Source organism: Gobio gobio, assembly GCF_949357685.1.
Source record: "Gobio gobio genome assembly, chromosome: 20".
Taxonomy (NCBI): Eukaryota; Metazoa; Chordata; class Actinopteri; order Cypriniformes; family Gobionidae; genus Gobio; species Gobio gobio.
The window spans coordinates 9230805-9255860 of record NC_137113.1 but is presented as its reverse complement, the minus strand read 5'-3'; the positions used below and the strand labels follow the sequence as shown (position 1 = coordinate 9255860).

The 25056-nt window shown below is 39.1% G+C and overlaps 1 protein-coding gene across 2 annotated transcripts in view; it reads right to left on the bottom strand.

Annotated features, from left to right (window-relative positions):
- Positions 1-25056, bottom strand: part of jakmip3 (Janus kinase and microtubule interacting protein 3) — a 71063-nt gene that overhangs the window by 32484 nt on the left and 13523 nt on the right. For both annotated transcript variants that reach the window (XM_079801709.1, XM_079801710.1), the window contains exons 4-5: positions 13871-14113; positions 9660-9902 (exon numbers count right to left, since the gene is read on the bottom strand). In XM_079801709.1, coding sequence (XP_079657835.1) covers positions 9660-9902; positions 13871-14113 — 486 coding nt within the window. The remainder of the gene's footprint in view (positions 1-9659; positions 9903-13870; positions 14114-25056) is intronic.

Genomic DNA, 25056 nt, shown 5'->3' with positions numbered 1-25056 from the left:
GCTTCAGCCCAGACCAGAATAAATCCCTTTATTTAATTTAACCGAGATCGGAGCATCTCTTTCATTTGAAATCACAAGCACAGTGTCTCTCCCTCCCATCAGATCATTACTATAGCTGCTTTAACTGGCTGCTTTGGCATCCTGTCAACTGGTGCTGATGTCATCACTGTAGCTGACCAATCAGGAAATGTATTGTGTGATTCATCTTTTCACTATTTCACTCTTTTAATATACCGACTCATTATTCCAACATTCTCTTTTTCTACCTTTTATCTATACATATTTGCTGCTATGAGGTTGCAAGGGCACTCTGGGCGGTTGCTAGGGTGTTGCTAGGTGGATACTGGGGTCCGTTACACAAACAGCGCTTGCCTCAGCAAGAATCACTAATGATGGGCTGGCTTTGTTGTTTTGGTTGGGTGATCTGTCCCGTGCACAAAGGACAGTCGTGGACTTGTATCAGCAAATAGGCACGCACACACACACACACACACTCTCTCTCACACACACACACACACACACACACACACACACACACACACACACACACACACACACACACACACACACACACACACACACACACACACACACACACACACACACACACACACACACACACACACACACACACACACACACACACACACACACACACACACACACACACACACACACACACACACACACACACACACACACACACACACACACACACACACACACACACACACACACACACACACACACACACAGTGTTCACCTTGGCATGCCCTGCCACTCTGCTTTCTAAATGCTATTACATCCCCAGCCGGCCCTCCAATACAATAAATAACCCAAAGATCAATACCTCCTCAACACACAACAACGACACAGGCCTCTAATAACATGCAAACCTCCTGCATTCACAACCCACCAGATACACATCAGTAACATTTATTCAATAGCTCTGCAATGAGTTAAAAGAATGGAATAAGATAAGATTAGGGACAGACAGAGACACAAGGACATGAACGTTTTTAGGGGATAAACGTTAATATCACCAAAATCTTATATAATGGTATAAGTAATTGTATAATCCTGGTATTATGCACAAAAGCCTTATGTAAACCACATTTACGTACAAACATATATCTGCCGTGACATTGCACAGTCCTAAATATCAACGCTTCTCAGAAGAGAGTGAAGCTTCCTGTATCTTTCCATCACTCTGGTCATCTACACATATCATTCAGAGACCTGGCTCAAGTCTGTTTTCCACAGTATTTCTCACATTCAGCAAGTCCTGAAGCGATATAGTGTAGAACGCTCGACCACATGAGAGAGATCCATACAAGCAGGCACTGACTGCAGTGATATTATCATACTCCAGGAAAAACGGATGGCAAAAAGCCCAGAACAAGAGAGAACGGAAGACAGCAGCTTCACTTTAAAGTGTAGTACAGAAAGACACCCACTGCCATTTTGAGATACACACACATATGGCTAAAAATAAAATGTTACCCACTGATATAGAACCTTGAAGCTTTAGTAGGGGATCTGGAGGGAAAGTCTTCACTAAGCCCCGGTTAACCTGTTAAGGTTAAGGTTAAAACATTACTGAACAATACCACATTAGCAACTGTTGCCGTCCTCCATATCAGACAAGCTGTTACTCCTTTCTAACGCAAGTCTCTGAAAATCTTGTGTTCGAATCATTTTGATTGGAATTTAACTAAAAAAAAAAAGTCTAAATAATACAAAATGCATGACAAGGAATTATACACAGTTTCAACTCTTATCAACACCTACACTGAAAAAAAAGGTGTTGGATTTACATGTTTTAATCATGTACATCGGTTCCACATGAATCAATTAATCAAACATAATTTGTTCACATAGTTTCAACATCATAGAATCAAGTGATTTTTAAGTAACCAAATTGAGTATTCTCACAATGATTTTAAAATGGCTCCATAACAACAGTGGGGCACAGGAGGGCTTGAGACCCTGCCTCTTAGTGATGTGTCGTTCATGAACGATTCGTTCATTTTGAACGAATCTTTAATATGACTCGGGACTACCGTTGTCTCAGAGAGTGATTCGTTCATTTTGTGTTGACCGCGCATGCGCATTACGCTGAATCTGTACTGGAAAGAACAAAAATGATTAGTTCATCTTTCGAGTCTCGAGTCTCGAGTTCGGGTTTGAGTCTTTCGTTCTTCCTGTCAGTCCCATAGAGTCTATGCTGTCAGTAGCGGAAACAGAAAAGATTCGTTCTTTCGAGTTCAGGTTTGAGTCTTTCGTTCTTCCTGTCAGTCCCACAGAGTCTATGCTGTCAGTAGCGGAAACAGAAAAGATTCGTTCTTACGAGTCTTTCGGGTTTGACGTTTGAGTCGTTCTTTTGACACGTGACTTTGTCACTGTATTGAACACTAGTTCACAACCTTTTTACTAACAAGCACGTAGTTATTTTTTTATTTTATTTTTATTTTTTATATATAATTCTCAGTTAATATCAGACATATACAAATATGGGAAATATATTGACTATTCAAGTCTAACATCACAAAATCAAGTCAATTAGACTATTACTCGTTTTGAATCAACTGTATTTTATTTTTCTCTATTGAGTTATATTATTTTTTGTCCTTGTGTTATTAATGAATAAAAATCAGTTTAAAAATGTTACCTAAACCTTTGTAACATAGCTTATAGGCCTATAGCACCTATACAAAAACATATTACACACACACACTATCTATCTATCTATCTATCTATCTATCTATCTATCTATCTATCTATCTATCTATCTATCTATCTATCTATCTATCTATCTATCTATCTATCTATCTATCTATCTATCTATCTATCTATCTATCTATCTATCTATCTATCTATCTATATGTATGTATATGTGTGTGTGTGTGTTTGCGCTATATGATTCAAAATGAGTAATAGTCTAATTGACTTGAATTTGTGATGTTAGACTTGAATAGTCAATATATTTCCCATATTTGTTTATGTCTGATATTAACTGAGAATATGACAGGAAGAACGAAAGACTCAAACCCGAACTCGAGACTCGAAAGAACGAATCTTTTCTGTTTCCGCTACTGACAGCATAGACTCTATGGGACTGACAGGAAGAACGAAAGACTCAAACCTGAACTCGAAAGAACGAATCTTTTCTGTTTCCGCTACTGACAGCATAGACTCTATGGGACTGACAGGAAGAACGAAAGACTCAAACCCGAACTCGAAAGAACGAATCTTTTCTGTTTAATCTATAAAGCTGTACTAACTTTCATTCAATTAGCCAGCAATATCACATAATGAACATGCCAAGTGCTAAGTATGAAATGCTCTTTAATGACATATGCTGTATCATTCCACAGCCTAAGCGATTTCTCCACTATGGTAACCCAGTTTAATTTAAATGGTTCAAATAATTCCAACATAATTAAACATTAAACACTAATAAACAATATAAAGTCTCCCCCTTTTTTCATTTTGCGCCCAAAACACATAAAATAACACTTGAGTTCAACAATTTTACTCTCGTCATCAAGTCCCAAGCAAAGCATGCTGGGAACTACAGTTTCAGCAAAAATCATTTTCGAGTACTTAATTGGTTCACATTCACCCTAAATAATGTAATCTAGTATATTGCACATTTTAGAGAATTACATTAATCGAAAGCAAAGAAATCAGGTTTAGAAGAGAAAAACAATTTTGTTGAATAGATCGCAAATAATATGATTAAGTAAATTGGACAATATGTGTTTTCCTGTTTTTTTTCAGTGTACATTTGCGCCCATAAATGTTTTCTTGATTCTGATTTGCAGTGCCTGCTGTTTTAATCATGTTACTGAATGTAACTATTTATTTAAAGACAAAATGCATAATGTCAGAATGCATTCTAGCCCATATAAAAATAATATCCAAACTATTTTCACACCTTATGAGCACATTTCACTTTGCATTAAAACTCTCTTGTTTATTCCTATGGATTGGTTCATAAAGCTCATCTAAGGCCACATCCACACGAAGCCAGAGCTTTCCCTATCCAATCTTTTTCCCCCTGGTCTCCAGAAATATCTCCGTACACACGAAACCACTGATACTGACTCAAAACGATGTAGTATACATGCCAGGCCAGTATGTGGCGCTGTAATTCCGCCGCTACAGAGATACACTAAAAACGGAGAAGAAGACTTTGAGCATGCGCGAGACGGCTAAACGCGTCTCCGTGTGGACAGAGCCTAAGAGACCCTTTTCAAATTTCCGGGTTTCTCAGAGCGGAAGTCGTCATGGTTGGGTTAAATTTTATAGCGGTAAATGAGACAATATATTAAATATATTTTTTGTGTGCCCATTTGCTCAAATATCAACAAAAAATCCCTCCACAATGGTGATTTCACAACTTTCAAAAAAGAGGGAAAATATGGAGTGAGATTGATAACGGTAGTCAAAAGAGAGAAATATGTTCATTTTTACCATCACTCCCAAAAGAACTCCCTAACTCCCATAGAAACACCCTCACAGCAGCAGTAACTTGATTTTTTTGTAATTTGATGCAGTATTAGTGTTATAAATATATTTAAAAAATGAAAATACAAAAAAACTTTGCAGGATTTAAGTTAAAATACATCATCACATTGATGGATGGATGGATGGATGGATGGATGGATGGATGGATGGATGGATGGATGGATGGATGGATGGATGGATGGATGGATGGATGGATGGATGGATGGATGGATGGATGGATGGATGGATGGATGGATGGATGGATGGATGGATGGATGGATGGATGGATGGATGGATGGATGGATGGATGGATGGATGGATGGATGGATGGATGGATGGATGGATGGATGGATGGATGGATGGATGGATGGATGGATAGAAGGGGATGGATGATGGATGGATGAATAGAAGAGATAGATAGATAGATAGATAGATAGATAGATAGATAGATAGATAGATAGATAGATAGATAGATAGATAGATAGATAGATAATGGATGGATGGATGGATGGATGGATGGATGGATGGATAGTTGGAGATGGATAATAAATGCAACTGAATAATTCATTGCTTCGAATTAAATGACTGACTAATCCACCGTATTTCTGGGGGCGCTGCTGTAGAAATGATTATGGGTGAAACTTCCGGTTAGAGAGCAGAAGTAGTTAGTCCCAGTGGCTAATAATGCGTGGCTAACCGTTATAAGCAGCTCTTTTCTGAAGTAAGTCTTTCTAGATTAAAAAAATAACTGCAATTTGACAAATACTGTTTTATTTTGTTTTTTATTATTTTGTGGTTTATTATTGTGCAATGTCATTGCGGAGCTCTGGTACCTGTTGCGCTGTTCGCGGCTGTACTAACAATCAGACTAAGTTAAATCTGTGGCTTCAACAACAGTGCGTTGAACATAAGCCCAGAACAAAAAGAGATTTTCCTTGTGACAAACGGTACAGTTTCCATCGCCTACCAACAGACGAGGAATGCAAAAAAATGTGGCTGAAAAAACAAAACTTGAAGAGACCACCCAAAACACTGTATGTGTGTTCATTTCATTTTGTCAACAAAAAACCAACGGAGGAAAACCTGCATCCTACTTTGTGGTTGGGCTACGAAAGACCACCAGAAAAGAGACGTCGGGTCCTCAGAAGGGTTGACAGCAGTGCCACGAGAACATCAGGTATGATTTCAGACGCAGAGAGAATACAGCATTGTAGCGCTTGTCCGGTAACGTTAATGGCAACCAGTTAGTTTGACTGCTTTCTGTAAATCTTAAAATGTAAGGCAGTTGATGGCACAGATTGCAGGGCAGTATGTTTACAGTAAACTGTTTTTTGAGTGTATAAAAAAAAAACGCTGATGCAGTTTTGATCAAGAGAAACGGGAAACAAATCTAGTTTCACTGTTATTTAATTAATTAATCGACCTACTAATCTCTGTGTAAAAATAATATGATGCTGCCATCTTTCTAAAGTCATTTTACACCCCTGTAAATTGGCTCCTAATCTCAGATAAATAAATATAAATGTACCCCCTCTACAGAATAGGGGATTATTCAGAAAACATACACCTGTGCCATTTAATATTTTGACTTTAATCACTATTTATGTTTTTGTCACTCTTTAGATAAAAATATTAACACAATCAAAAAATTGAGCCGGGGAAGTTTCTGAAATTTGGTTGATTTGACACAGAATGACCCTTCTCAGAAACTAAAGCTAAAATGCATATCATAACTGAATGTGTTAGCAGCACAATCCAATAATGATGAAGTGATAATATCTCTAATGCCCTAATAACTGACCTGTATTGTTACCCTCAGATGAGCTTGATGGGTTGGAAGAGATGGATGGAGATGAGGAGCTGTGCTCTACATTAAAGCCCTCCTGTGATGCCCAAACACAGTGGTCAGACCCAGCAGGGCCGTGCAGAGAGTTCTTCAGAGGCAGGGGCTCAAATGTAAAAAAGGGGCAATATGTAAATATGTATATATTAGGGGTGTAACGGTACACAAAACTAACGGTTCGGTACGTACCTCGGTTTTGAAGTCACGGTTCGGTACGGATTCGGTACAGCAGTTTTACAAAATTGCGTTTTATTAATTTTTATTCAACAGTGGTTTAATAAAAAAAAAAATTGTGTCTGTCCTTAAATGAATTCAATTATAACTAAAAGTTTCTTAAAGATAATGCTGTAAACAATATAGGGAGCCCTTACATATTGCAATTAAAGATTAACAACAGAGCCCAAACTATTAGCCTAAATTCATTTGCTATTTATTTTTAGATATAATAATCAACACTCATAAGCTTCACATAAGGCAGTTTTTGCATTAATATCTAAATCTAATTATTATTATTTTTTTATTTATTTGTTTATTTATTTGATAAAATCATTTAGTGGCTGTAATTTTCATGACAGGTTTATTTAAACATACATTAAATAAACAAGACATCACTAACAGGCTAAGTGGTATATAATGATTATATATAGGCTAATATAACGAATATATCTAGTGCATGTATTCAGTGAAAGAGTTAATCTCTCTAGTGAACTCACAGCTGTGGACACTGAATGACTTCTGAGGTAAATGTGATTCTACATGACATTGTTTGTTTACAAGCTGTTTTATTGTCTTTCCGCGGTTGAAACACCGATGGAGCGATTACACAACACATGATACGTTTCAGTAAGTTGTAATGTATCCTCAACATACCTTTAGATATTCATTTCTTTAGGAAGAGATGATCGCGTTCACTCGCGCGCCGCCGCTTGAAGTTGAACTGATGCGCGTCTTTCTGTCACGTCACATAATAGAGCGTTAAAAGGGCATTTATCGTTTGAATTTCGTGAGAAAATGGACTGAATACTTAATATGTTCGTGTGGGAACTCGGATTGAAGTGTGTTCCGCGCTTTAAACAAGCCGACTGTTATACTGACTGTTAACTGTTATAGATTACATTCATAACCGTTTGGTACACGCGCGCACCGTACCGAAACGTTAGTTCGTCTGTCCATGTAGTTTTCAACCGATTTATGAATAAGAAAAGAAAATTACCGCTCCACTTCACATGCCCAATGGAATTTGAACTTGCTTTGCCAGATCACGATTGGTTGGTGGATATACATGACAAACGGGCATTGGTGAATTGTGTAATACTTTAAAATATATAATATATAGATTTGTAATTAAATCAACACATTAGCTCTGATTATGGATGAAAAAAAATATTGGTTTACTTTTTTTCCCGTAAGGCCACACACTCTCTGAAATATTTATTTCAGACCATATTTGGCTCGAGAGCCGCTTCCGAACAGAGGAAAATCAGCAATCAATCAAAACGCACGCAACCCATAGCAACGCGTTATGGCAACGCCTCACCAGAAATTGTCCGACTTTTGAGCCGTTCGTTACTATTGTATACATTGTAATCAATGTCATGTTATAATAATCACATTTATTTAGTTTTATTGACCACGATATTATCATTGATATTTGTCTGAGAGGGGCACTTTTGATTCATTTTGAAAAAGGGCAGGGGCTCGAGCACACAAAGCCCCCCCCCCCCCCTCCCCCTCTGCACGTGCCTGAGACCCAGAGATGGAGGACCACACCTATTCAAAAGGGCCAACCATCACCTGCAGAGCGAGCACTACACCATCCCCAGAATTATCATGCCCTGTTGCAGATAGTATTTTGAAGAGTGATGCAGACTCCCTCTTGTATACAGGGATTCCACTCATTGCGTTCCACACCCTTGTAACCTGCCTACAACCATTTGCTTCTACTTCATCCATGCCTGTTGTAGACCAAATCCTAATGACCTTAATGAAACTAAGGCAAAACTTTGTCATGGCTGATCTAGCACGACGATTTACAAGTATTGTATTGTATTGTATTTTACAAGATTTTTTTAAGTACATGATATCCCTGTCTTTCCCTGTCTGACTGCATTCTCAACCTACATTAGAAAATGTCCCATTATAAAATAATACACTCAGCAGTTGCAAGCTGATTCAATTAAATTCACATGTATTTGTATGTAAAATCCACATTTATTTATTTGCCTTTCACAATACAAATCATTTAAAAGCAGCTTTACAGAAAATGCATGTCTACGTTACAATTTAGAGTGATATTTTATCAGAGGTGACTGTCTAAGTAATGTCTTTCATAAATGTGCATATACATAGGTCTACTATTCATACAGTTAGCTGATACAGAATTCATACATAAACTAAGTTTATTGAAGTAATGAATACATGTTTGTTAACAAATAGGTTATAATAAATATATTAAGATGTAACAGGCAAACTGATATTACAAAACTATCCTAAGTATCAACATTTTACCTTCCAAAGTATTGCAGCTGCGTGGCTGCAAGATCGCCCAAGTCCCGCAATACATGAACACCCTGCCGTTTGTATTTCACCTGACGAAGAAACTAAAACCCAGGCCTGGTGATGTGGAACTTTAAGGCTCTGACTAGGCTCTATGTTTGCTTTAAGATAGACAAGATTGTGTCCCACCTCCTTTAACAAAACGCGACCGACTTTATTGCTGTGGAAGTACTGATAAGCCTCGGAGCTTTTCAGATTGTTCATCGCTTCACCGTCCATAGCAACGGAGTCAATAAAGTAGCTAAATATACTTGTGTAAGTTATCTGAGGCCACTTCTTCAGGTCGTCCTCCCATCCCACAACAGTAGAAGGCAGAGGTATAATAACATTATTCTGTTTGAGGTGTAACAAGCTGTGTTCCCACATGTTTAAGTTACCGCTTATGAGCGTAACCATGGTAAACGCCGGTTCCGTTTCAGTGACAGTACGCCGGAAGTCGCGCCCATATTTCGCGCAAAGCGTCATGGGGCGTAGGAATAGTGTGGATAGGATTGATTCCAGTTACTAACACACAGAAAAGTTCCCATCATTGCAACACCCATGAGGTTTTCCCATGTGAAGCCCTGCCATTTAACAAAAGATTTTCATTCAGCACATAAATTGCACAGACCGTCCCCGTGGAGAAACCCGGAGAAAGTGGACTTCTTATCTCTTATAAGTCCACAGGAAATATAAGAGGTAGGTCAGTCAATTACTGACAGATGAATACATTGATTAATAGTGCATGCATTGAAACTGTATTACGCACCAGTCTGCGGATGTCTCTTTCACACTCTCTCTTGATGCGGTTGATTTCCTCCTGGTGGAGATGGTAGACGCTGCGGATCTCGGCGGCTTTGATCTTGTCGGCTTGCACAGCCATGCTTAATGCCTCCTCCATTTGCCTTTTCACCCCCTTCAGCTCGGAGATCTCCTGCTGCATTCGCATGCGCTCCACTTCAAAACTCCTCCGGGACTCCTCTCGCACCTCCGCCATCAGTGCAGACTTCACCTGCAACCACGTGGGATTTATATTCAATATGAACATTTTCACCAATATTGACATTTTTTAAATAGTTTCTTTAAAGCTACACTGTGTGATATTTTCCCCCATCTAGCGGTGAAAAGGTATATGACCATCCAGTGAATATTAGTTTCTGTTCCTCTCAATTCCGATTTCGTTTTGACTCCTACGGTGGCGGATTTAGTCCAAGATTAACATGGCTTCCAGTTCGACCTCGTCCACATTCGACACGGTGCCATCGAGTGTTAAAACGCGAAAGGCGAAGCTTGAATTTACGGGTATGTCCCTCTTTGGCTAATGTACTTTCAAGATGGAGGGGCAACATGGCGACCGGCATTCGAACCCTCACCCGTATGTATTTTCAATGGCATTTATTACTTGAAAAAAGTAAATATACATTAATGAGCACATATATTTTTGAAAGAACTAAGTGTTTTTAGCTAAGAATAAACTAAAAAAAGTTGCTTTAAAGCTCCCATGGCATGAAATTTTCATTTTATGAGGTTTTTCAACATTAATATGAGTTCCCCTAGCCTGAATATTGTCCCCAAGTGGATAGAAATGTTGATCGGTGTAAACCCGAGTTCTGGCTGTCTTTCTCTGCCTTTGAGAAAATGACAGGCCAGACGAGCCAATCCTGAAGTCTCCTGGTTTGACGTCCAAGCAGGAACGGTTACCTCCCTTTCCTCCGCCCAGAGAATCTGGCACGCCCATGCAAACGCTCGAGAGATCATTGCTTGTGAACGAGTGAATGCTGGCAGTTTCTTAGTGTTTGGATGCACAAATGAAAACAGAAGTCTTTTTTCAGTTCCTTCTGATCTGTGATCAGTGATTTCTTATGTGTAGCTAATTATTTATTATTCGTGCACACACTGCGGCTTCTCTCTCTCCCGACAGAACGGTGTTTTCTATGTTGTGAGTCAATGTTTTTGTACGTCCTCGTCGCGTCTATCTGTTCTAAAATGTGCATACAGTCGTTTCTGCTCAACATTGGCAGAGCCACATCTTTAGAGATAAACCTCACGCACGCCGAAGCTCCGGCCTTCAACATCCCCGACCCCGAGTACTGCATCTGGCCCACAGCGGAGGCACCAAACGCGGCGCGAGATTAAGCAGAAGGGGAGTAAGCGTGAGCATATCCGGGCTAGGCAGCTTTCACCACAATAAACTGGATTAATGCTCGATTATTAATTCGATTACTGCTGTTGTGTCTTTGTTTGCGCTGTGTACTCAATGCGCGTCACTGACGCTTTTCATATGATAGGAACATATCTAAAAATAATGCAGTGTTTCCCCTACCATTGTTTTGGGGGGGCGCCCCGCCCTCCCAAAACGCCCCCCCCCGCCCCCCCTGAATGAATGACAAAAAATATTTGTCATTACGGTCGACAATAAGAATTGCCCGATGGTTCAGTGCCAGCGTGAAAGACACTCGGGCCAAAGCTGTATCTTCACGGAAACTGATCATTTGCGCATTTTTAAGCCTTGCCAATTTAAATATTCAAGCGCTCATAGACGAGAAAGTGTCTCTCAGTTTGCTCGTCGCGAAGGGCAGCAACACACACACACACACGCACGGCCACGCGTCTCAGTGCGCGAATATTCACACAAAATTATATCAAAATGACTGTCTTGTTTAGTATCATCGTAAACATAGTCGGTTAGGTCTTTTAAATGAACGTAAACATGAAATTTGCCAGTCACCGCCAGCATTTATGGTCATTTTCACAAGTTTTAATGGTCCACAGAATATCTAAACATGCAATATATCAAAGAAAGAACAGACCCACTGTTTTATTCCAGCTTCATACATTATTTTTTTAATCAACACTTGAATGTTGCAAGTTTCATGAAAAAGCAACATTTTGAGCATAAAGCTGAAAAAAAAATCACGTTTTTGTAAAAGACTAACGTTACGTCTGAACGATGAACAAAACACAGATGTTGTAGATCGAGTCCATCAACACCCCAAAGCTTGACAGTCCTATAATTCGTCCTGGGTTGACATTTCATTCAATAACATTAGGCAGTTGTGATTTATATGCTGTTTAATGGTGATGATCGCGTTATTTTACATATGCATCTGCTTACACGATATCGCACGTTGCTTCTTCGGCAGTGTTTTGATCAGGAGATTCTGTTCTCGTGCAGGAAATGCGCTACAGCGCCCCCTACCGTATAACAGTGAAAACATGGAAAGCCGGAAAATATCGTCATTGGCTATATAAATATTGAGATAACAAAAGACAAAAAAAAAAAATCACTCACTGCTCTTGACTGAATAACTTTTAATAAGGGTTAATCTGTATTTATATGCAGTGGCATATCATTTTATGCAGATTATGCAGTTAAATTTTACATTTGATTACTATTTTTGTACCTGACAATCTAGTTTAGACCTACATGAAAATAACTGTTTATTTAATTTGTATATGTTTGTTCTGCTTTATTTATTTGTGCTTTTGCTCATAATTTGATTATTTGTTCTTATTTTATTACTGACGGTCTTTAACAATATAAAAAAAATATATGAGTTAGGATTTTAGTTTTTAGAGTCATAACCTTATTTATTAAGCTTATATGGCTCAAAAACAATACTAGGCCTATTTTATTTTATTTGTCTTTTTTTTGTGGTGGGGTCAGTGAAAATTCTGACAGGGCAAGTAAAAAATTGAACCCCTGAAAAATATCCTTAGCATTGAGCCCTGAAATATAGTATATATATTGTTTATATTTATTTACCAAATTAATTAATTTATTGTCTATGGCAACACCACGTATCCGGAACACTCCCGCTCCGCGACACTGGTAGTTTCGGGAGGTCCCCCCCCCCAAAGCTGTAAACCTAGGGGAAACACTGTAATGCTATTATCAAAACTTACTCGTAACTCGTTCATCTCGACAGCTGTAATGGTACTTTGCATGTGTTACAAAGTTGGTAATAATGATGAAGACGGACTCGGACTCGTGTTTATTCAGAACTCTCAGATACAAACACAATAAACTCGCGCTGACAGCACAGCTCTCATAACTCAGTAGTTACTATAAATAACTTTGTTAGCAATCGCTCCGTCTCCATGATGTCCGGTTCGCGAACGAATCATTCTTTTGAACCGGTTCTTTTTAGTGAACCGAGTCAGTTCACCAAATCGGACGGAATCGTTCTAAACGGTTCGCGTCTCCAGTCAGCGCTGATCCATAATTTACTAAAGTTTCTGACATGAGTGACAGCCCCTCCGACTAGAAATAGACTAATAACCTGAAGTATATGCTGTAACTAAAACAGTTCACTGAACTGAGACTGACAGAACTGATGTGAAGTGAACTCAGGTCCATCCGTCTCTCTGGCAGCAGCTCGTGCCACGTAGACCTCGTTAAACCACGCCCCCTCTGCTCATTTAAAATGCAAATATGTCAGCCAATCACAACAGTGGGTGTTTTTACTGAAGTCTCACAGCAGACACGCCTCTTGAAGCAGGGCATTCAGCCACAGGGCAAACATCAGTATTGAAAAAATGCCTTTTATTTCTAAATTATGACATTTTATGATGTAAAAATCATACTAACAATATAAGTACACCTCAGGAAACATTATAAAATAATAAAAAAATGCCATGCCATGGGACCTTTAATATATTGGGTTTACTGATAATGGATCCATTTGGTGGGACTCTAAAACCAGCACCCGACAATGGTGCAAACAGGCCAACTTTTCAAATAATGATTCTTTAGCTTTACAATTAGAAAGATGAAAATACATTTACAACCATCAAGATTGCAAAACCCTAAGTATAATTCCCTAAGTATTATTACTATTGTTGTTATTATTATTATATTTATTAGGTGTTATGCAGTTATTTTTATAGTATTGTGATCATTTAGTATTAAACGGACACTGCAGCCAGTTGAGGAACTGTTAATGTTGTTAACCTCTGAATATGTGAAATATCCCATACCTTATCGGTGGATCCATCTCTGAGGGCACTGACGAGCGCCTGGAGTCTCTGAATCTCTCCGTCTTTGATCTTAATGACCCGTACCAGTTCGGACTCGTGCTGACGTAGGAGCGTTTCCCGGACGCCATGCATCTCCCGGAGTTTCTCCTCGTGCAGTTTGGCTTTTAACTCCGTCACCACCACTGTGGATTTGTGCTGCTCGTGACGGACCTCCTGAAACTTCTCCCTTTCCAGCTTACTGACCTGAGAAAGATGGTGTAAACTCAGATGTAACAAACTGAAGGGATCAAGATTTTAAATATTCTATCATACAAATCGTGTATTTAATGGGCAATAAATTGCATGGTGCGGTCTCAGGCCACATGTATAAAAATATATATAAAATAACTAAAACAAAGAAATATATATTTATATACACACACATGTATACAAACACAAATAAATAAATTAAATGGACTGACAGATGGATGGATGGATGGATGGATGGATGGATGGATGGATAGAAGTAGATGGATGGATGGATGGATAGAGGGAGTGGATGATAGATGGATAGAAGGAGATGGATGATGGATGAATGATGGATGGATAGAGGGAGATGGATGGATAGAGGGAGATGGAAGGATGGATAGATGGATAGATAGAGAGAGATAGATGGATGGATGGATGGATGGATGGATGGATGGATGAATGGATGATAGATGGATGGAAGGAGATGGATGGATGGGTGGAAGGAGATGGATGGATGGAGGGAGATGGATGGATGGATAGAAGGAGATGGATGGATGGATGGATGGATGGAGGGAGATGGATGGATGGATAGAAGGAGATGGATGATGGATGATAGAGGGAGATGGATGGATGGATGATGGATGGATAAAGGGATATGGATGGATGGATGGATAGAAGGATATGGATGGATAGAGGGAGATTGATGGATGGATGACGGGTGGATAGAAGGAGATGGATGGATGGATGGATGTTGATGGATGGATGGATAGATGGATATGGATGGATGGATATATGATAGAAGGAGATGGATGGATGGATGGATGGATGGCTAGGAGGAGATGGATGGATGATGGATGGATAGATGGAGATGGATGGATGGATGGATGTATAGATGGATGTATAGATGGATATGGATGGATGGATAATATGATAGAAGGAGATGGATGGATGGAGGGAGATGGATGGATGGATAGATGGATGGATGGCTAGGAGGAGATGGATGGATGGATGATGGATGGATAGAGGGAGATGGATGGATGTATAGATGGATGGATGGATATATGATAGAAGGAGATGGATGGATGGGTGGCTAGGAGGAGATGGATGGATGGATGGATGTATAGATGGATGTATAGATGGATGGATGGATAGATGATAGTAGGAGATGGATGGATGGATAGATGATAGAAGGAGATGGATGGATGGATGGATGATGGATGGATAGAGGGAGATGGATGGATGGATGGATGGATGGGAGATGGATGGATGGATAGAAGGAGATGGATGGATAGAGGGAGATGGATGGATGGATGATGGATGGATAGAGGGAGATGGATGGATGTATAGATGGATATGGATGGATGGATATATGATAGAAGGAGATGGATGGATGGATGGATGGATGGCTAGGAGGAGATGGATGGATGGATGATGGATGGATAGAGGGAGATGGATGGATGGATGGATGGATGTATAGATGGATATGGATGGATGGATGGATGGATGGATAGATGATAGTAGGAGATGGATGGATGGATAGATGATAGAAGGAGATGGATGGATGGATGGATGGATGGATGGATAGAGGGAGATGGATGGATGGATGGATGGATGGATGGATGGCTAGGAGGAGATGGATAGAAGGAGATGGATGATGGATGGATAGAGGGAGATGGAACGATGGATGGATAGAATGATAGAAGGAGATGGATGGATGATGGATGGATAGATTGATAGAAGGAGAAGGATGGATTGGATGGATGATGGCTGGATAGAGGGAGATAGATGATAGATTGATAGAAGGAGATGGATGTATAGATGGATATGGATGGATGGATAATATGATAGAAGGAGATGGATGGATGGATGGATAGATAGATGGATGGATGGCTAGGAGGAGATGGATGGATGGATGATGGATGATAGAGGGAGATGGATGGATGGATGGATGGATGTATAGATGGATATGGATGGATGGATGGATAGATGATAGTAGGAGATGGATGGATGGATGATGGATGGATAGAGGGAGATGGATTGGATGGATAGATGGATGGATGGAGGGAGATGGATGGATGGCTAGGAGGAGATGGATAGAAGGAGCTGGATGATGGATGGATAGAGGGAGATGGATGGATAGAGGGAGATGGATGGATGGATGGATGGATGTATAGATGGATGTATAGATGGATATGGATGGATGGATGGATGGATAGATGATAGTAGGAGATGAATGGATGGATGGATGATGGATGGATAGAGGGAGATGGATGGATGGATGGATGGATGGATAGATGGATGGAGGGAGATGGATGGATGGCTAGGAGGAGATGGATAGAAGGAGATGGATGATGGATGGATAGAGGGAGATGGATGGATAGAATGATAGAAGGAGATGGATGGATAGATTGATAGAAGGAGAAGGATGGATTGGATGGATGATGGCTGGATAGAGGGAGATAGATGATAGATTGATAGAAGGAGATGGATGGATGGATGATGGATGGATAGAGGGAGAAGGATGGATGGATAGATGATAGAAGGAGATGGATAGATGGATGGAGGGAGATGGATGGATGCTAGGAGGAGATGGATGGATGGATGGATGGATGGATAGATTGATAGAAGGAGAAGGATGGATGGATGGATGGATGGATGGATGGATGGATGATGGATGGATAGAGGGAGATGGATGGATGGATGGATGGATGGATGGATGATGGATGGATAGAGGAAGATGGATGGATGGATAGAGGGAGATGGATGGATGGATGGATGGAGGAACATGGATGATGGATGGATAATGGAAGAATAGAGGGAGATGGATGGATGGATGGATAGAAGGGATAGATGGATATATAGAGGTAGAGGTAAAAGTCAAATATTCATATTCAAAATTCAATGCAATTTATAAAGTTGAAGGGATAATTTATCTTTGGAAAGCAACATAACTGAATGAAGTGTAGTATAATGGAATGAACATCAAGATGTTGTTTATGCAAAGCAACGCTGCACTACAGCTGTGGGCAATGTCCCATGATTCAGTGCAGAGCAGAATATATTGAGCGTGCCCTAAAAACAAGAGTTAGTGTGTCAGGACGTGACCCCACAACAGGGCCACATCAGGACATCCTCTCTGTTCTGACGCAATCTGACACATGCGGCCACAGGCAAACAATCACCACAACACCTTTAACATCACAACGAGATCCAGACACAAAACACAGAGACAACACCGGAGGAAAGGACAGTTAACAGAAAAGACTAGAATAGTAAATCTGAGCACTCCGATCACATTCAATCCACAAGCTGCATGATTTGCGGTATCATTCATGGCTGTAGCACAACTCGTGCGGGACGACTTGAACACTTAGACTGAACACTTCCCTAACCCAATAAGCAACAATAATAGAGATGCTTGCCTTAGCAAACAGAGCTGAATAAAACGAGGTTAGGAACATCTTAAATGTTGACAGAAGAGTAAAAGTCTCAGTAGGTCTGCTGATTTTATAGGTCTAACTCTAATCGTTGGCAGTCAGATGGAGACAGTAATTTATATACGGCTGACACCACACCAATCTAGATTAAAACTGGGTCAGACGGTCACTGGACAGCTTCGCCTGTTTTCATAGAGGAATAAAACCGCTGAGGAGAAGTCATTTTGGGCCTACAGGGAGCTTGCATTTTAATGCTGCGCAAGAGACGCGTGGAGAGGTTTAGAGTCCAGCGAGAGTCAGCAGTGCGGATATCCCATTAGCCTCTGCTGAAGACCCAGCCATGCGTGACGTTAAATAATGTTCAGGGTTCGATATCCCTTCAGAGCACTATTGACAGCATCTGTGGCATAATGTTGATTACCACAGAAAATTATTTAGACTGTTTGATCGGCCATCTTCTGACTTGAATATTAAACTTGTGAATATTAAAGAATTATTCATGTTTTCTAATGGTTATTGCCATCATGCTATTCATACTAATCATAAGAGTCAAATATGACTTTTTTTCTTACTTTTTATTATTTATTCCTTTTTATATAATATATATAATATATAATTGTATTTTATTTCACGTGTAATCAAAGGTTGTAATGCTAGTGACAAATTTTCAATAAAATATGACTAAAATCAACATAAAACCTTATTTTATGCATAAAACGTTAAAAAAAAAACATGAAAAAAAGCCAGATGAGATGCATAAATTAGAAATCGCTTGGAAGTTTATATATATATATATATATTTTATATATATATATACTTTGTTGACATGTTAGAGCTTGCTAAATCTTAACCCGCGGGGAAACAAACAAACAAACAAACAAACTAGATGCATATGATTGTCTTCAAGCTACATTTGTCCTTTAATCCCTGTAAAAGTATTTTTACACTTTTTTAAAATATAAAATTATGAAACTTCATTTTCCCCTTTACCAAAATCGATTTGCCCTGGAACATGTTATACAGTAGATTAATAAGATTAATACGATTGCCCATTTGATATACCCCAAATTAATTATATCTATATAATTAAATAATTAAACACTATCTACATAAGAGCGAGAAGCAAATTCCCGAAGGACTGGCCGAGATGAAGCTGTTCTCTGCGGGTACGCTGTCTGACTGCCTGGAGCTTGCATCTGCGAAAGTGTCTGTCACATATTTGAGGTCCAAATAACCACATTTCCGTCTAAATAATTGTTAAAACTACATTTTGTGACACAACAACAGTAGTATTTTTAAAACTTATGGTGGATTTGCTCGACCGCCATGACAGTCGCCGCAGGCGGAGTGATACGAACGGCTAAACGGTTTGAGTGATGATACTGGGTGAATATCGCACGGCTGGAAAAGGCACTCAGCCAATCAGATTCGAGAACCAGAAAGAACTGGGCTGTGTTCAGGCCCGACAAAACGTTGCAAAACGGTTTTAAATGGAAACGGTGCTGCGTTGAACACCCTGTTCTGATGACGCAAGAGTTGCAACTATGGCATCTGAGAAGGCCGTTCTTTGTGTTCTTTTTGAAGAATTTTCGGATGAAATCGATACAAATGTGTGTTTAATACTGCAAAATACACTTCATGCAATCACTGCTCTTGCTGTCCAGAATAAAAAGAAGAACATCCCCATCCATGGGCGTCAGTTTGGTTTGAAATGTGCTGGGGACAGAGACGCATTCAGAAGTGCATTTTCAGAAGTGCTGGGTACATTTTTTTTTCTCTTTCACGCAGGTCATGTTTTGAAAGACTATGTCCTGCAGCTTACTAATGTAAATAAATAAAAATGTCAGATGAGAGACATATTGCGGGTCTTATAGCCTATCTTACTCATGCCGACGAAAGCGCCCCGCGAATTCTTTAATATTTTTCATTTTTGCAATTTTTTTTACCACTTCATTATCAGAGTCCCACTGGAGCCCGTGTTTTTTTTATCCTCCCTATTACACATTAGTTACAGCCATTAAAATAGTTCAGTTTTGTTTTTAATGTCAAAGTAGATATATTTCGTTTTGTTTCTTTATTAAGTTAATTTAGAAAAATGTTTAAAGCATTTAATGTTTGTTAAACTAAAGTTTTTGCTTTTTAAAGTGACGACCAAGCGGCCAGCGGCCGACAGTGAGTTAACCCAACACTTTAGCCTCTAAAATCAACACTTGACTTGTCTTGCTTATTAAATCCATAAAAAACACTTAAAGCATCGTTTAAACGTTTAGCCTATTATCACCACCATCACAGTAAAAAGGCATTTTTGACAAGATGAGGCAGGCAGATCGCAACGGCGCGCGCAAACAAAACGGGATACACAATCTAAACAAATAATTAAAAATAAAAAACATGCTGGTTGTCTTACCTTAGGCTACACCTCTCCGCGAAATGAATATATAAACGATCTTCAATTCCCGTGCTATATGCACATTTAACGGAGTTCATGTCAATGAAATCAACCGATATGAGTATTTTATTCATCAGCTCTTTTCAACATCAAAGACCGCATTATGAGAACGAGCGACCTAAACACTGGTAAGAGCATTTAGTCTCATTAATTTTAATGAAGATGATTGTGCTTTTGAGCATCTAAAACTTAGCTTATTTTCAGTTTCACTTGTGGCAGTTTGCGTGTTGGCTTGCTTTACTCATTTGCGGCGATGCGTGTTGCATAGCGCCGTCCTATAGCCTAAAAAAGCCCGAAGCCCGGCCCGCGTCTGAGGTAGGCTATGACTGGAAAATTGGCCCGAAGCCCGAAATGTAGGGCTCTACTTTGAGTAAGGCTGAAAGCGTCTTTCTTTTTAATACATTTCTTGAATGTCTCAATTACAGTAGGCCTAGCCTATAGATAATTATGATATTTGTGGCTGCACCGGGGTCCGTCATTACGCTAAATCATGAGCGGTCCATGGCACCTGCTACCCATGGCTGTTAAGAACTGTATAGGCTACATCAATCCATTGCAACAATTTCGTGTTATGGGCACTGCCACTGATTCAGGCAGCGGTAGAGCCTATTTTACGGAGCTTGCTTCTGCTTTTCAAACGTTTTTACAACAAAAGATGTAACATAAGATCTCGTTATTATGAGAAAAGATGTAGTTAAAACGACATAAGATATCGTTATTACGACACAATTGAGTGGAAAAAATAATATGTGTGTGTCAGCAATGCTTCACCGCAAAATTGAACTCGAGGTTTAAAAAAAAAAAAAAAAAGTGGTGGTGGGTACAAAAGGACTCATGACGAAATCTGGTGGGTACGCGTCCCCCCCGTCCCCCCCGAAATCGACGCCTATGTTGGTAATACACTAAGACGTCATGGTTTGAAATCATGCATGGCACGGAAGGTTCCCCTGCTTAAACCAGCACATGTCCAGACCCGTCTTAAGTTTGCCAATGACCATTTGGATGATCCAGAGGAGTCATGGGAGAAAGTCATGTGGTCAGATGAGACCAAAATATAACTTTTTGGTCATAATTTTTGGGGGCAGGGACACATTTACTAACTGGAGTAGGATTTTTCTCCAAATCTGGTAAGATAGCAATCATGATGATAAGTGTGTTCATTAATTTTTAGGGGTGCAACGGATCTCAGTTGATCTGTGATCCGTACGGACCAGGCCCCACGGTTCGGCACGCATAAGATTCACGGATTAACTGCTAAGTTTAACATCCATAGAGTTAAAGTTTATCAATTGGATGTGTTTTGTCTTGCCAATTTACACATTCAAACGATTTTATATGCGGAAGAAGAGGCAAAAATCAGGACTCAAGAATTCTCTCATTTATATATCTTTCTGTTTTATGTATCTCTTTAAGTAAACAGTTGAGAAAGAAACAGGATGTGTGTCGGTATATTCGGTCCGTGCATTCGGTCTTAAAGTGACAGCAGCCAAAATATTCCTGCTGTTGTCATTAATGTTGTTAAAACAATAAAATACAGCTTTGACAAAGATTAATCTATATTTAATTTCTACAGTGAACAAAGAGTGTTATTTTACATTTAGGCAGCTTGTAGGATAAGTGTGCTCCTTTGAGAACCAGACCAAAAAAGTCATTTGCACCCCTGCATATAACAATAATATAACCCAGAACAGTCCTTTCATTAAAGTAATGTTATAGTATAAGATAAAGTGCACAGATATTGTACTCTTGGAAAAAAAGGGATCCACTAATGTCTGTTCAGCGGTGATGGGGTTGCAAAAGTCTTTTATGCCATTCTTTGATGTATGGAGGAAACAAGAAACAATGGTGTAGGAAAAACATCAAAAACCTCTAAATCTCCGTCTTTCTTTCCCTGGCAGACTTGATCTTGACATTTTGATCTGACACAACGGTCAGGAAATACGATTGAAACCATAAAAACACAACAGTGAAGAAATAGGATTTATTCTAGAAAAAAACACTTTAATGGAAAAATAGTCCAAAATGTCATCTCCTCAATACACATAAAGATGTAGACATCCCCTATAATGCAAAATGCCTTCCTCAGTCCACAACAAGCATTTTTCCAAACCAAGCTGCAAAAACGGCTGACATCAAACCATGAGCTAATTAACATATGACCGCCCAGATTTGCATAACAACAAGTACGTGTGAAGGTTAACTAATCGTAACAAGACTTCATTTGCATAGAATTTTCAAAGGTTCAGTAGCAAAAACAGCCGGTTTCATTCTAAAACAAACATGAACTTTGACTTATTAGTTCACAAAAAAGGCATAAGATTATAGAATAAAATATATTGCTCACTCATAATAACATTCCATGGCTCAAACTCCCCATCAAAAAATGCTATTCAAAACAATCCTCTCCTTTCTCCAGTAGCCCAAACTTGGGACTATACAGTTGGAGACATGCAGTGTGAGACGCCAGCACCATCTACTTCCATCATACATGATGAGTATTGTTCATTCAGGCCTAACAACAGTAGAGACGGCTCCTATGTCCCCTCTTACTGTCAGTCTAAGGAAGCCCATCACAATAGCTGCATTGATGCGAGCAGTCTGACAGCACATCTATGATTTGTATCTGACAGTCTCACACAGTGGTGTGCTGTCACTGCACTCACCAAGAGAACATTTTCATTTTCAAAAACCTGCCTGCACGCTCATGGTTAATCTCTGAATCTGATGCTAAGAGACTGGGCTTTAAGTGCAGTGTTAGGTTAGGTTAGGTTACTTTATTAATACCCGCAGGTAAATTTTGTTTTTTACAGTATGATGACATGATGAGTAAAGGGCATCCATATCACAAAAAAAGAACAATTACATGATACATGTGCTCAAGGCTCCACCACTCAAGACTTATAGTATATAAAACCTGTACATTCATATACAAATACACATCCCTACATATATACATATACAAATATAAACATGCATACATACACAGATAAAAACCCTATGTATTATTCAACACCGTTAAAACAGCAGGAATAAAGCTGCTTTTATACCGCTTTGTTCTGCATTTTGGGACTAAAATCTTAAAATAAAGCTGAAATTAACATACATATTAGATTTAAAGACAAAAATGACAAAAGCACAACCAAATTACTAAAACTGGAACTAAAATGAAAATGGAATATAAAAAAATAAGCAAGCTAATTCAAAATATTAATACAAATCTAGTATATAAATGATGCAAAAATAACACTCAGGATAGTTCACCCATAAGTGAAAATTCATTATTTTGACTCCTCTTCATGTTATTTTTTAAACTCATATGACTTGTTTTCTTCAGTCAATCACAAAATGAGTCATTTTGAAGATTGTACGGCTTCATCTTTTCTATGGTGAAAAAACACATATCGTCCAATTTACTGAATCATATTATTTGTGATTTACGCAACAAAATTGTGTTTCCCTTCTAAGCTTGATTTATTTGCTTTCGTAGCGGGTCAAAGCGTTCTCGAGTATAAATATGCAGCTATAATGCACGTAGGTGATTTTGAATTGATATTTCATGTCGATATACAATTGCACACTTAAAACTGATCGTAGTGTTTAAATATTTGTAAGACTGGCGAATCTATAGAACAATGCAAGGAAAACTAACTTTACCGCACTCCGAGAGCCCCCTAGTGGCCGGGAGCATTTCCGTTGTGTTGTGGCTTGATTTCATTGTGTTGTGGCTTTTTCATTGTGTTGTGGCTTAATTTCGTGTGTTGTGGCTTGATTTGATTGTGTTGTGGCTTTTTCATTGTGCTGTGGCTTGATTTCGTGTGTTGTGGCTTTTTCATTGTGTTGTGGCTTGATTTCTTGTGTTCTGGCTTTTTCATTGTGTTGTGGCTTGATTTCGTTGTGTAGTGGCTTTATTTTGTTGTGTTGGGGCTTGATTTTGTTGTGTTGTGGCTAGATTTTGTTGTGTTGTGGCTTTTTCATTGTGCTGTGGCTTGATTTGCGTGTGTTGTGGCTTTTTCATTGTGCTGTGGCTTGATTTCGTCTGTTGTGGCTTTATTTTGTTGTGTTGTGGCTTGATTTCATTGTGTTGTGGCTTGATTTTGTGTGTTGTGGCTTGATTTCATTGTGTTGTGGCTTGATTTCATTGTGTTGTGGCTTGATTTCGTTGTGTTGTGGCTTGATTTCGTGTTGTGGCTTTATTTCGTTGTGTTGTGGCTTTATTTTGTTGTGTCGTGGCTTTATTTTGTTGTGTTGTGGCTTTATTTCGTTGTGTTGTGGCTTGATTTCGTTGTGTTTTGGCTTGATTTCGTTGTGGCTTGATTTCGTGTGTTGTGGCTTTTTCATTGTGTTGTGGCTTTTTCATTGTGTGTTGTGGCTTGATTTTGTGTGTTGTGGCTTTTTCATTGTGTTGTGGCTTGATTTCGTTGTGTAGTGGCTTGATTTTGTTGTGGCTTGATTTTGTGTGTTGTGGCTTGATTTTGTTGTATTGTGGCTTTATTTCATTGTGTTGTGGCTTTATTTCGTTGTGTTGTGGCTTTATTTCGTTGTGTTGGGGCTTGATTTTGTGTGTTGTGGCTTGATTTCGTTGTGTTGGGGCTTTATTTTGTTTTGTTGGGGCTTTTTCATGTGTTGTGGCTTTATCTTGTTGTGTTGTGGCTAGATTTCATTGTGTTGTGGCTTTATCTTGTTGTGTTGTGGCTAGATTTCATTGTGTTGAGGCTTTTCCGTTGTGTTGTGGCTTGATTTCGTTGTGTCAATCCAAATAATCCATGATTTTGAAATTACGTGAACAAATTATGCTCAATTTAATTGATTTATGTGGAATCGATGTACAAGATTAAATGTAAGTCCAACACACTTTATTTCAGTGAATAATAACGAATGAGGACAACGTTTTAAAGTTTCATAAAAAGACACAAAAGCACCATAAAATTAGTCTACTAATTTTGCACTATATTCCAAGCTTTGAAGTTTAGTGATCATCATTTAGAGTATCATTCATGGAAAATCTCCCTTTCGGTGAGTCGATGATTCAATGAGTCACTGAGTTGAACTTGAGAAGTGAATCAATCTGATTG